Source organism: Chironomus tepperi, unplaced genomic scaffold (assembly GCF_022539635.2).
Source record: "Chironomus tepperi strain 1889 unplaced genomic scaffold, CSIRO-AGI_Ctep_v1 contig_337, whole genome shotgun sequence".
Lineage (NCBI taxonomy): Eukaryota > Metazoa > Arthropoda > Insecta > Diptera > Chironomidae > Chironomus > Chironomus tepperi.
In genome coordinates this window covers 248776-263629 of record NW_027226459.1, presented here as the reverse complement: position 1 = coordinate 263629, position 14854 = coordinate 248776, and the positions used below count along the sequence as shown (strand labels likewise).

The window sequence follows — 14854 nt, the reverse complement described above, 5'->3', positions numbered from 1 at the left end:
ATAATCAAAAAACAGATTTGAAATTGGTTGAGGCATTGCTGAAAAATCGAAAAATTCGCTTTCTGTAAGCAAGCAAACAAGCAAACAAGTTAATCAGCAAGAAATCTCAATAACGAGACATCGTAGAGACTTCTAGTTTTTTGCTATCAATCCGTGCTGCTCTATAGAAGAGCTGATTAGATTTTGGGCTTGGCAGGTGCAGCCGTTGCTTCTAAAAAAGCAAAAAACTTTCGTTTTCATACAAAATTTCAAAATCAATGTTTTCTATGATTTTTTGAAACATTGAACGTTGTATGAAAATTAAATAAAATATTTAAGCTTGGCCTACCCGCTGGAGCCTGATCCCTCAAACATTCGCCAAGCGAAGCTTGGCCTACCCGCTGGAGCCTGATCCCCCAAACATTCGCCAAGCGAAGCTTGGCCTACCCGCTGGAGCTTGATCCCTCAAACATTTGGGCTCACCTTCTGAGCCTGATTCCTCAAAAATTTGCCAAGCGAAGCAGCCTACCCACTGGAGCCCCTCAAACATTTGCCAAGCGAAGCAGCCTACCTGGAGCCTGATTCCTCAAACATTTGGCCAAGTAGCTTTCACCTGAGACTTTTTATGGACGGTGTGAATATATCCGCATTGGGTTTTACCCGATACACTAGTTGAGCTTATTACTGAGTTATCTTGATGACATTTTATGTGCTCAGGTAACTTAATATTGCAAATTTGTTTTGTGAAAGTCAGAAGCTTAGAATCAAATTATTTCAGAACAGACATGGAATTAGGCTTGATCTCTAGATTTTGTGATGAGATCAAATAACTTCTCGAAAAGCACACGAAGGAGAATATGCGAAAAATTTGGGTCTAACTTGGATTTCACAGAATCTTGTTCAGACTAGAATAACGCCGACCTATTTAGCCTGTGCTATACTGTGTTTTTGGCTTTTGAATCTAAACAGAAGTAAGATGCAGATCCTGATGAGAGGTATAGACACGAAGTTTACATCGTCACAAAAGAGTTTGATGGATTGGATTCCCATTTAGATTTCTTGGAACATAGAAGTTTAAGCCGCCTAACCTTAATATTTGTTCAAGCAAAACCTCAAACATGTTTGTGTTTAGGTCCTGGTCTAGGTGCAACGAATTAATTCATGAATATTCTGATTAATGCCATAGTAATATCAATATTCCAAAATGGCAGAAGTTATCGAAAAAAAAGCAGTCTACAGACGTTCTCTAAACGCGGCAATGGACCCCCGTGCGCTATAGCCAAGGAAGAAAGAAGTAAGAAGACATGCCATAGTAAGTTAGTGGTTTCGGGGTCGAAAATTCTCTCGGCCACAAAAATTCCTCATTTTGCTAGATTTTTATAAGGAAAAAATTCATGAATTCTGCCAAAAATTTTCTTGTTTAACTGAGGTTAAGTCTCTAAGTCTGAAAGAGGCTAAACTCCAGGGACTGTCTAAGGTTAAGACTATTACTATCCAGGACAATTCCTTCTCAATATTCCATATCATGTCTCAATCCCTCGTAATTGATTAAAGTAAATTAAATCAACTTAATTCCCTCCTTCAACCTTAAGCTCCAAAAAAGTTTATCAACTTCTGCTTCACTTTCCCCTGACGTAAAAAAATCTGCAACGTACGACATTCAGCATATAAAGTTCTCTCTTTCTTTTTTTCGTTGGGATCAAAAAATCAATTTAACTTACAGTTCATTTTTATCACCTTAACTGTGACGAACAGTAAGTAAGCAAGTGTCAACGGTAGTAAGCAATAAGGTAAAGCCATTTAACAGGATGGGATGGAAAAGACATCAAAAAAATTTTTTCATTTAATGCTAAAGAAAATGAAAAAAGAAGAAAACTTTTTTTATTTTTATCCATGCGACAGCTACAGAATATGAGATGAGTGGTGAAAAACTTTTTATGCTGTACATTCATAAAACCGTGACTGCATTCTTATGCTTAATGGATTGTTTGTCCATGCTGTCTATGTGTATTTATTTTTATGATGATGTATATCCATAAGGCTTATTCTATAATGGAAAATATCCATCACATCTTCCTGCTTTTAAGTGCCTTAATTACTTGGATATTTCCTCTAAGTTCCTTTAAGGCAGTAAAGGAATTTTCTCATAAAAAAGTGTGAAGGAATTCAGAGAATGCTTTGATGAAGCCTAGTCGATATGAAGTTTATTGTGCCTTAGAAAAAATTCTCATCTTCTTCTTACTTCCATTACCTTACCTACCTACGTACAATGATGATTTTTTCATGTGATGCGACAGAATGTGGAAATCCATTAGCACGAAATATTACAATGCCACTCACCATTATCATCAAATGAACGATTGAAAGGATGTTGAGCTTAAAAGCCATTTAACTGAGTGTGAACATCTTTCATAATGACTATACCTTATACACAGATATTAGCAAATTACAGTGAAAATGAACAATACAAAAATGATGAACTTTAAGTTGAGCATCACAATAGAAAACATATCACAATGGACCAACTGAGGAGGAAGAAACCCGACCATCGGCACTTGTAATCCTCTCTATCGTCTTTTTCATTCATTGACTGAATGAGGCACACACAAAATGTGCTTCTTTTCTCATCGATTACGTCTGTCCATTTTTTTCTTCCTATTCATCCTCTTTGCTTCTCGCCTCTCTCTTTCTATTTGTGCCTTTTTTACTCCTCATTCAATAAAAAAAAAATATTTTTATGATAAATCATCATCATCCATTTCTATTCTTTTGTGATTTTCATTCATTCTCAATATCCTTCTTTTGTAAGTGAAAATGGCTTCGAGAACTGAGAAATGGAGATTCATATTATTTTTATGAATGTTATGATAATGTTGTTAGGTCAACGAACCTTGTCCCGGAAATGGAGAATAAAGGTATTAGGAATGTTAAGTGCAATTTACCTTTTTTTTTCAACATTGGGAGTTGTGCATATGTGATGGGTGAGGTTTTTTGTGGATTGGGATTCGAAGCTATTCTGAAACAATTTTAAATTGTTGGAATCGATGAGAATGAAATGGCAAGCATGGGTAGAATGAGGTATAGAGTGAGGGGTTGGATATGGATTAAGGATTTCTTTAGCTTAGCATAGTCAGGAGGATGGCATAGGACACTCTTTATGAAGTTAGAAAATCATATGTTTAGGCCAATGGCATTCAAAGTGTCACTCCGCGGAAAAAGTGTAGAACTGACTTACTTGCTTACTTGGAAGACCATACTTGGACCATACCGATCAATTGTGATCCGTGACCTCCCATGGTTTCTTAGCTTGGAGCTAAGGATAGCGGTTTGATAGGCCAATGCACACTGTACAGCTATGCTTTCTTGATGTCGAAATTGGGACCAGGACTTTGGAATAGAATAGACTTCACCCCATTCTGTGGCTTAAATTGGCGGTCTCTATCGCAAGAAGTAGAGGTTAAGGCATGGTGGAGTAAAGCATGGTGTGGCTAAAGCCCAATATATTCCACACTCACCTCCAATGAGTGTTGTGCACGACCCATAGCTCTACTTAGAAGCTAAAAAATTCCAATTTTAGACACCCATCAATTATGAACAGCCTCACATCCTCACATTGTGTTAAAAAATTATTTTCATCAATTTCCATGGAAAAATTATACGAGGCATGAAGCTGGAATGAAATAAGCTTTAAAATACATGCTCGTTTTTATTGAAGGATTTGTGGCATATTTATTTCCAACAATATGTGATTTAACGTGCCTCATTTTGAGCATTACTCATGAATTGTTGAAGCCACGCGCTAAAAAGAATCCGTTGACATTTTTATGAGAAGCATTTAATGAGGTACTGAAAAAAAATATTTATCACGAAAATGAGAAGCTTGACATTTAAGATATTGTAATTTAAGAATGGCTTATTGCCAGAAGTCAAATTTGATTCATAACAAATTTTCGTGATTTGTTGATTTTATGGTAATAAGAAATTATTCAACTTTTTGACTTTCTGGTATGAAATATGGCCTAAATGGCTTGAAGTGGATTTATGATTAAATTGAATATTCTTTAAAGTCAACAGAAACTCTTAACAACTTAAAGTCATCAAATTTCACAGCTTGAACTTTAGAAATTTAATAACTTTTCATCAGATTGAAATTCAAGCCTACATAAAGTATTTTGAGTAAGATCCAACAGCTTACAATCTTCTTCCCTCATTATATTCATCTACCGAAAAGCCTATGGTATTATAAAAATCACAATAAGCATCTAAGCGTAAACATCAAGCTGTCATCAAAATCACAAGAATAATGACAAGCCTGTTGACACTTTACATCCTCTAATTTTAAATATTTTCTATGTTTTTCTTGTCTCTTCCTTCACAGAATGTGGCCAGTGTCGAGTAAACTCAAAGAAACTGAGTCAAAATAAGTTTTGCAAACGTGACTATGGTAAGTTTGATGGATTATTATTTATTGTTTTAAATTTAGCAAATTTATATTACGATGTGGCACTATCGTAATGTTTGTCCCTAACAGACAAAGAGAAGGCTTCATGGAGCTTGCTCTACTTAAATATACTGATTGGTCATGCTTACAAGCGTTTGTCCTAGCTTACACTGCTCTTGAGAGCACCCTGGTTGTCTGCTAGGATATGATGTTAAAATTTCATGATTTTTATGATTTCTTGTCTAATGCTGGGTATTTAGAGAGCTCAAAATGAAGGGTGAACGTAATGTCTTCAAAATAAGTCAATTTTGAAGCTGCAATGCTACTCGAATACCAGAAATCAGCTAATCTATCAAAAATCCAGTAATTGGCCGGCATGACTCTGACTTGGTGTCTTGTTATTGTCGACTTAAATCCAACTCATTGACAAAGTCACATTGGCCTGGGGCAGAGCTCGAAGTCGGGTTCGGTTTTTCTTGTCGACTTGAGTCGAATCGACTCGACTTCGAGCTCTGGTCTGGCAGATTTTCGATCATTTTATACTATTCAGGATCTGTTAAGCTATGATTTTCAAATATTTGTATTTTAAGAGCATTTTTGCAGTCAAAAACATTTTAATGATTCACAAATTCACAAGAATCTCTAACAATTCCAAGCAACTCACAGCAAAAAAGCTCAACATCATCTCATTAAAAATACATCAAATAGTCACATTACCCGAAAAGAATGCATCAATATAATTCATAATATTTTATTCAAAAAAAGCGCGTAAAGGAAGCACGTTAATGGATAGGAAAGGGGAAATAATTGAAAGTAATAATTCATTTATGACTTCGACCTTTATAAATATGTCTATACACACCGATACACATAGAAAAAAATTGAAGAAAAATAAAAATTGCCATAGATTTTAATGCTATTAAATTAGTCGCATGTCGACCCTTTTTTTTGCGAAATTTTACTACAACAAGAGGGCGATAATTGAAAGGGAATTTAATTAACTCAACTCATTCCAATCGTCACGCAGTCAACTTCCTTTGCTTCATCCGTCGCTTTTCTGCCTCAGTCATTTATAAACTTTATGGAATGAAGGAAGTCGAAGAAGAAAGGAAATTATTAAAAATTAATTGTAACATAATTCATAGCAGATATGACATAAATTTAATTTTCATATTCCCGCCCTCATAAAACCACTCTTTAACTAATGATCGTCCTCATAAATTCATTTATTTATGACTTTGTCCTTTTTACTTCCTCTTCTTTGGACGATTTTTATCAAAAACGTGTGCGAGTCATTTTTCTTAATTTTTTATGATAAATAAATTGACATGCATGGGCTTGTGAATAATGGGATAGGAGCAGTTTGGAGGTGCAGGGTTGATGGAGGGTTTAAAGTGCATTTTTGCATCTATTTTGAGGCTGAGGCGCTTCTGAAATTCATGTAAGTTCCATTTCTGTCAATTTTTCTAATAATATCTCCCAATATCCACAACTTGACATTTTGATGTCTTCAAATACGTCCTTACGGCAGTTGGAAGTGGATACAGAAGAGCCTTTATTGGAGGCATGCATCCATTAGGGCTTAATGGAGTCTACCAGCTCTATTTTGGCCTAATCACAATATCCAATTTAAATCTGAGGTCAACATTGCTTCTGACCCACCTGACACCAAATTTGGACAACATAAGTCCACTAAACCCCAAATAAAGGACAGATAGACCAAAAATCTCCACTTCCGCTCCCAATAATCCCACCAACACTGCAAAATCCCTAAAAAATGAAAAAATTTCCATAAATTCTCCCGAGTGATGACGATGATGATGTTATACTTATATCGAGCATTACTGTTTATGCAATCACCAGCAAATGTATGCATACATATAGCAATATGTACATATGATTAATGTTCCTATGTGCTCCTGTCCATATCAAAAAAATCCCTCCAATATTCATATATTCGTATGTGTATTCGAGTGCTAATGGGGTCATCTGGTAAGGAAAGGATTGTAAACTGTTCTTGCATGTCGGTCGCCGATGTTATGAATAAAAATGAAACTTTTTTCTTCTCTTCTTCCTGAACAGCAATCATAAAGTGAACGAGCTTCAAAAAAAAAAATTATGGCTATCAAAAGCCAGAAAAAAACATCATAAATTGTGATGAAAAATGAATTCATATATTCATTGTATTCATGCTGTAAAGGTTGGGAAACAAACTCTCTTTTTTTGTGTGTAGATGTGTAGATCGTTATTGGATTTTAATGAACAGCTATATTTCCTTTAATAGCCTTCCAGGCATTCGGAGCAGCTGCATGTTATGTGGGAAAAAAAGCGGGGAAAAAACTTAATGGAAATTTATTTCTTATTTTTTGTGCATAATTTAAAGGTGCTTGTGGTGAGAAGGAAAACAGTTAATTTAATTTATTGGAGTTGTGTCCTTGTATTTGAAGTTAATGTGATTTGATGGTGAATTTGTTAAGTTAATTATGGGAAATTATTGATAATTGTATGGGAATTTGAGAGAGTTTGGTTGCTTAGGGGTAAAGAGACAAATATGAAGGTTGTCTAGGTGTTGCAATGCAATAACGTCGACACTAGATTTAAGACTCAATAGGTCAATTTCTGTGTGATCCCAAATACCCCATACTTACTTACTTACTTTGCTGGCCGTACAGATTAAATGTAATCTATGACCTCTAGAGTCGGCTTTCAGGAGCTGGGTCTATCACGGGCTACCGCTTGCCAATTATACCTAAATACCAGAAGTAGGTTAAATGATGAAAAAATGCAACGCCAGTATTCCAACATGGCATTAATTTAAACCAAATCCGACAGCAAATTAAAGGCACACTGACCTATAGCTGGATTTTTGATCAATTAACCGACCTGTGATATTCGAGAATATTCTAATCAAAGGTGTAGAACTGAACAATGACCTTTTTTGTCAATTTCCATAACTTTCGAACATTCTTGTTCATTTTTAATCATTTTTAATGATTTTTGATCATTTTCAATCATTTTGATCAGCTTTCCACCATTAACACTCTCATTACAAATCAATGCATCGATAATATCCTTAACTCAACCCTCAATAATACCCTATCAACATCATTGAACAAACAATCCCCCCAACTGCTCCAATACATCCATTATCCTCAATATATCATGAACTACCAAATCATATCACTGAACAATCTATATAGTCACTACAAAAATTTACGTGTTTATCTCAAATTCCATTCATTTACACTAGTTCTGTTTCATTGTTTACCAAAACAAATGAAACGGCACATTACACACAAAATTTTCATGAGTTTTGTTCTCGATATAACAAAGACCTTCAAATTCCATTTATTTTAATGGATTTTTTTTTTTCGTTCCTTTCTTTTCTGCTTTTTTTCCGCATTTTTTGGTGTGCTGAAGCACGAAAAAAAAGTAAATTCAGGAAGTTGAGAGTAGAAAAAATGTTTAAATGAACTCTAACGGCATATGATATGGAAGAAACCTTTTTTTCGATCTATTACAACATGTTTCACTTGTTTTACATACCTTTCTATCCCTTTTGTGCTGGCTACTTTTAGCTGTAATTGTTTGATGGTAAGATGTTTAGTTTGTCCGTTGTTGAGGACTAGTTGAGTCTTGAGGCAGTTTTGTAGAGAATTTTGATTTTATTCTTTCTTAATGTCAATTATTGAGGCTTGACTGCAAGGATGTTGCGTTGAAATGATCATAGAGCATGCAGCATTCTGGAGAAAGGAAATATTTTAAAGTCATTAGTTCCCAATGACATAAAATTTGCAAAATTAAGGCTCATAAACTTAGAATTCCGTGTTTTTTTTTTAAATAACTGCTAAATGTAGTCTTAAATAGTTCAATTTTGAGCTCACCTTGTTCAAGGGTACCGACTAGGTCACTGTATTAATGTTTAGTCGCAAAATTGCCCTGACGACACCATTACGGTGGATTTTGACCGATTTTGCAGTGAGATTTGTCGCTTTGTGCTGCTCGGGATACAGAATCTTGAACTGAATAATGTGAAATTATCACATTAAAGCAGCTCTTCATCACCTCAACTCTCATACATCCTAACCATCCATCACAATGCGCTCCATCCTCCCTACAACTTCAATAAATTCCCAATAAAAATGTTTTCTATTTGATCTAGCTAGCAAGCGAGCCAAAAAGGTTGTTTTAAAATCTATCCTTTATTTTTTGCACATTTTTACAACACACAGTCATTGTTGTCCGTTACAGCAAAAGAAGCGGAAACGATTTCAAAAAAAAAAGAAATATTTCCAATTATCGATAAAGAATTTTTCATTCTTTTAGGGATCATATAGGGATAAAATGTAATTTTTGATCCCATCAATAACAGAATTGAGCGTATGTAAGCATATATGGAATAGAAAATGTGATGAATGGATTGCCGTAAATCCCCAGCAAATTACCTAATTTACTTTCACTTTTATCCTTCGTCTTTAATGTTTTTCTTTTATATTTTTTCTCCTTTCTAAAACAGCAATCATGGCAAAAGTTATAGCTCGAGAGGTTGTTCCATCAACGAAGAAGTCTGCTGAGGATCAAGGCAAATCTGAATCGGTGAAATTTACTCTCCAAGTGAAGACAGTATTCCGTAAAACTGAGGATAGTGTTGTGAATGCAATGAATAAGAAGCAGAATGTGTCACTTTATGTCTATTCTAGGGATCTTGACTGCAAATGTCCTAAAATTAAAGTCAAAAAGTAAGTATGAATTTTAATGTAAATTTACTTGTCATATGTGTTAGGGGATAGACTAGACTTGACATTGGCTTTGTTGTACACTTGTCAGAGGTCTAGCTACTCGGAAAACTCAAGCAAATTGAGGAATTTTTCCGAAAACGACAATTGCACCCCGTGCGTCTTCGCCAAGGAAGTAAAGTTCTGAAAAAGGAGGTTTTCGAGAGGCTAACGCCCTCAGGAGACCCTAACGCACTACCCTTGAGCCAAAATGGAAAGATTTTCGCCAGACTTTTTTTGTCCGTCCGATTTTGCCAGATTTTTGCAAGATGTTGGACGACTTTTTTCGACACGAAAAACTCCGTCCGATTTTGAAAGATTTTTGGACGATATTGCCAGAAAAAAATCTTGCATTTTCTGGCAAAAATCTGACGAATCTTATGCGTCCGACTTTTGTCAGAATTTGCAAGACAAATTTTCTTTGAAAACGTACGAAAAATCTTGCAGTTTTCGGTCCGATTGTGCAAGATAAATCTTGCGAAAATCGGATGAAAAAGTTTTTTGAATATCGGGCCGAAATTGAAAGATTCTTGAACGATTTTGCCAGATGTTTTTTGGATTTTTTTTGGAATTTTCAGAAAATCTTGTAAGTTTTATATTTCTTATTTTTACCAGATTATACCGCACTTTTGTGTTACTAGATTAACTAGAAGTAGAGATTTCGGTTTCTCGTTACTAAATTTTTTTGAAAATAAATCCAAAATGATTTGATTAGAAGATCACTTTATTTCATAAAGGGAATTTGGCAATTTTCTCGCAATCGCTCTACTAATCTCAATTCTGCATCTAGATTATGATGTAGAATAAAAAAACAAACTTATTATAACTTACTGTAATTTACCATTCGTTAAAAAATTAACTTCCTAATCTAAAAATTCAATACATTCACATGTAAATACGATGTGAACAAAATACATTTAAACTAATTATTTTGGAAAATTAAAAATATTTTTCTGTTAAATAAGTACAACATAAATTTAATTCAAAAGTTATATTTAAAATATAACTATATTTCATGCTTGAAATTCATTAGTAACTTATATATGTCTTTTGCCATACATAAAGTTATATAATTTCAGATAGCGGTGGCTCAGCGGTTAAGTGTACGACTTCAAACAATCTTCAAAACAAGCGATCCTAGGTTCAAATCCCAAGACAAATCTGGCAATATCTGGCAAAAATCGGACGAGTATAAAAGGTTTTAAAAAGATTAATACACTTGTGAAGTATATGAGAAAGAGAAAAAAAGATGGGAAAAATTAAATTTTTAAAATTTTTTAATTAAAAATCTTGCAATATCTTCCAAAATCTGGCAAAAATCGTCCAAAACTTGCATGCAAGTTAGTCAAGTTATGGACGATTTGTCTGGCAAAATCTTGCAAAAATCGGACCGATAAAAAAAATCGGTCCGATTTATAGCTGTTTTCTTGCATTGTCGTGCAGTTAAGGATTTTCAATATATGAAAAATCTTGCAAAATCTGGCAAAAATCGTTCTCGGGCAAAAATCTTGCATTCGAATTCTGGCAATATCGTCCAAAAATCTTGCCATTTTGGCGCTAGGGTAGATAGGTACTTCCCTGCTATCGAATATTTTTTGTTAAATCCAACTCAACTCGAGCCATACTGAAGTTCATTTGATAGCCATTTGGACAAGTCAAAGTCTTATGAATTCCATATGGACTTCATACGATTATATTTGAGTATGCTAGGTCGCTGAAGAACATATATTAAGAATTCAAACCCTTAAGCAGTCACTAATTCCCAAAAACTTTCAAATTCTCTCCACAGATCATATCTCATCCTCGGAAACGACGACGAAGGTCCATCAAACAGTCTCGCAATTGGCGATAATTCAATTGTTATTGAATGGCGTGACGAATGGTACCGTCGCCTAAGGAAATATCAACGACAGTCGTGTGATTAAGTGTATGTTAATCTCTTTTATTTAATTTTAATTATACTTAATACAGTTATAATCTATATTTTTATCAACATTGAATGTTGTTAAGTACGATGAAGTAATTGAAGATGTTTTTTAAATAAAAAGAAGAGATGAATAATAGCAGATTGATAAGAAATTGTCTAAAATATTGTAAAACATGCCAAAAAGTAAGAAGAAATCAAGGAAACAAAAAAAAGTTGAAAAGGAAGCGTGAAAAAAAGTTTGAAAAATTATGTTAATGACGATAATAATAATATTGATGATGATGATGCTGTAGAATCGTGCAAACAAACATTAGTGAGTGAGGAACTAGAAGAAAAAAAGAGCATAATTCATAAGAAATGAAGAAGATTCCTTCATAAACAAATTACATTTAAATGCTCGAAGCAATTTCAGTTGAATAATGTTTCTTGGTTTGATATGAAGTATGACATGCTCAAAAGTTTTTCTCTCAATAATTTACAGTTGAGGTTGACGGTGAAGCATTATCAAAGAAAAGTAATTTATAGCATGTTACTATGATGTGCTTCGAGGGATGTGGGACTGATGGATGCAATGTTATTGGCAAATGTAACCTTGAAACGAGCAAATGCTCAGAGCTGGAAGACGACTCGACTAGACTCGGCTAGAGCTCGACTAGACTTGACTAGATTTGACTAGAGCTCGACTAGAGCTCGCCTAGAGCACGACTAGAATCGACTTTGACTCGACTTTGACTCGAATTCGACCCGACTTTGACTCGACTTTGACTCGACTTTGACTCGACTTAGACTCGACTTTGACTTGACTTTGACTCGACTTCGACACGACTTTGACTCGACTTTGACTCGACTTTGACTCGATTTTGACTCGACTTTGACTCGACATTTACTCGACTTTGACTCGACTTTGACTCGATTTTGACTCGACTTTGACTCAACTAGAGCTCGGCTAGACTCGACTAGAGCTCGGCTAGACTCGACTAGAGCTCGACTAGAGCTCGGCTAGACTCGACTAGAGCTCGAATAGAGCTCGACTTTCAAATGAATATTTGAATCATCTTCATCAAAAATTCATTAGAAACCTTAAAACCCTCAAAGTAGCACCTCGAAGTGTCCCAATATCTCTAAAATGTCATAGTTTCACACCCCTTCTAATCTCATTATCTCTTACATCATTCCCTTCAATCAAGAATGTTTTGTAACATCCTCAAGCAACATCAAACTACAGCAACAAGAAAGTAAAAGACATTTACTAAGATAAGAAATGACGAATATAAATGAAGATATGATTTGGAAAATTTTTACTTAACTAAGCACAGCTTGAGTTGAAGTGTGAGGAATGTCTAATATATTGGCGGTGTCATATTCCATCTTTCGTCTCATTATCCATTCATCCACAGCATAGAACTCTGTTTTAGAGATTATGAACTTTATTATTGTTGGAGAAAATTAAACGACATGACTTATGAGGATGTGGGATGGAGGAAGTGATAAATATAATATGAAAAATCACTTTGAATTAAAGTTTTAAGTACGGAAATGAAAAATTTGTCTTGAAAAATGCGGGCTTATTTTCACAATTATTTTTTGAGATTTTTTCTTGCCACTAAGACAGCATTTTAATTAAATTAAAACTTGATATTGCCAACCCTACTCGAAACTACCATCATCGTTGTCGTCGTCATCGCTTTTTCCTTCTTTTCCATTCCTCTTCTTCCTTTTTTAAAAATGTCACAAACAGTATTCGAATATAAATATGAAATAATTGTTACATAACAAATGAAAATGTTTTTGCTATGTCTTGATTATTTGTTGAGCAATGAGCACAAGAGGGTTTTTTTAGGATTAAGAAAATTCAATCAAAATAATTAAATTTTTTTACATTTTTCATTATTTGCCTACATTTGTGTACCTACATATGAATTTTGTGTATGTTTTATTTGATTATATGAGATATTTTATTTAATTTAATTAATTTTTTGGCACCGAGTGATGCAGGATTTGAGAGGGAGGTTGCATGGTTTGTTAGTGTCGGACGAATGTAATTCTATGATTCTAGAAATGATCAAAGGAAGTTTAGTCAGAGTCACGTCGGCCTTGGGCCAGATCTTTGATCAATCGACTAATTCGTAATATTTGGGCATTATACTAAATGAGCTCTACATAAGCTGAGCTCAATAGCCAATAGTCTAATTGGCCCAATAAGCCCAATAGTTCAATAATCCCAATAGCTGAGATGCATGATTTAAGACAGTCAGAAATATATTTTTGGAGACTGATTGTCAGTTCTATTCAAATTAAGCTTCAACATACGCTAATGTGTTGTGACGTGATCTAAAGTGAGTCACCAAAAGTAAGGTGTCATACTAAGAATTGCTAAAGCGAGACTGGCTTCATAACATCTAGCTCTAAATTCAATTTATGATCATCAAATCTATGTATGTAGCTTTGACCATTAGAAAATCAATTTTTTAATTTAAAATGTTCAAATTGGCTGTTATAACTAGTCATTAACTAGAGATTAACTTACCATCAACTAGTTACAACGTATTTTTGCGAACTCGGAGATGACCCTTAAAACTCAAAAACCTCAAATCTCCACAAAGTTGATCACTGAAACTCAATACTCCTCTCTTTCCCTGCATCACTCGGACACAATTCAATTTAATTCCATATCATCCGATATGAATCCTATCAGGAATTATAAAAAAAAAGACAAAAAATGAAACTTTTGTGACATAAACTTTAAACAAATCCGACAAAAAAAGATTAAATAAGACAAAAAAAAAGAATCTCAGCACATCCAAACACACTCATACAAGTGGAACTAAAAATAAAAATCTAGTCGACATCTTCCAAATAAGTTGCAGCATAGAAGACAGACGGAATTGTTAAAAAAATATATAGTCTTATGTGACACTTTTTGTGCAAGCACAAGCAGGCACAATATTATTCAACATTTTCTCTTCCTGGATGCGAATTGAAAGAGGAAGGAACACCTAAAAAACTGAGAGACATAACCAGCTTGACGAAAAAAATTTATAATTAAGTTTCAAGACACGCAGACACATAGCTGCCACATATCACTTTTTAATTGCATACAGTTGAATGTAAATAATCATAACATCGAAAGCCTTCCTCTTTTGTATGCATACTCGACATTATTTCACTCAATTCATACATACATACAGAAAGGCTTTATGAAAGTCAACTACAATGGCATATTCTTCCTTTAGAAGCACATCCTTCCGATAAATGATGTTTATGAACATGACATGAGTGAGAAATGCTGTGTTATGTATGCAGCAATTTAAAATTAATTTTGTGTTATGGTTGCGAGAAATAGGTTTATTCACTATGCAGGTTTTATGTGCGATAATTATTATGGGGATTCTTCTTTTTCTTGTGTTGATAATTCCTTTTGTGTGATTTTGAGTGATGAATTAATTTAAAAGTTAGGAATGGATTCAAGGTCTTATTGCAGTCTACAATTCCATGCCAATTAAGCTCATACAATAGAATCGAATGAATCAAAGGATATTGAAATTAGAGTAGGAAGCAAGTAGGAGGCTTAGCCAAGATTCTAAGAATCCTATCTGGCCATTCACCACAAGTACCATCACGTAATCATGTTTATTAAAAATGTCTAAGAGAAGCGTCTCTGACAATTAAGTGTCAAATTCATGAAGATTTGTCTGAGATTAGTAAGGTTTTAGAGCACCAAAAAGTTTTTTT

General features: G+C 34.3%; 1 protein-coding gene across 1 annotated transcript in view; it reads left to right on the top strand.

The window, feature by feature from the left end:
• LOC139093686 (netrin-A-like) overlaps positions 1-11133 on the top strand; it is a 38132-nt gene extending 26999 nt beyond the window's left edge. Inside the window, exons 4-6 of the mRNA XM_070644485.1 lie at positions 4358-4423; positions 8937-9159; positions 10985-11133. Of these exons, the coding sequence (XP_070500586.1) occupies positions 4358-4423; positions 8937-9159; positions 10985-11120 (425 nt within the window). The 3' untranslated portion in view covers positions 11121-11133. The remainder of the gene's footprint in view (positions 1-4357; positions 4424-8936; positions 9160-10984) is intronic.
• The last annotated feature ends 3721 nt before the right edge of the window (positions 11134-14854 follow it).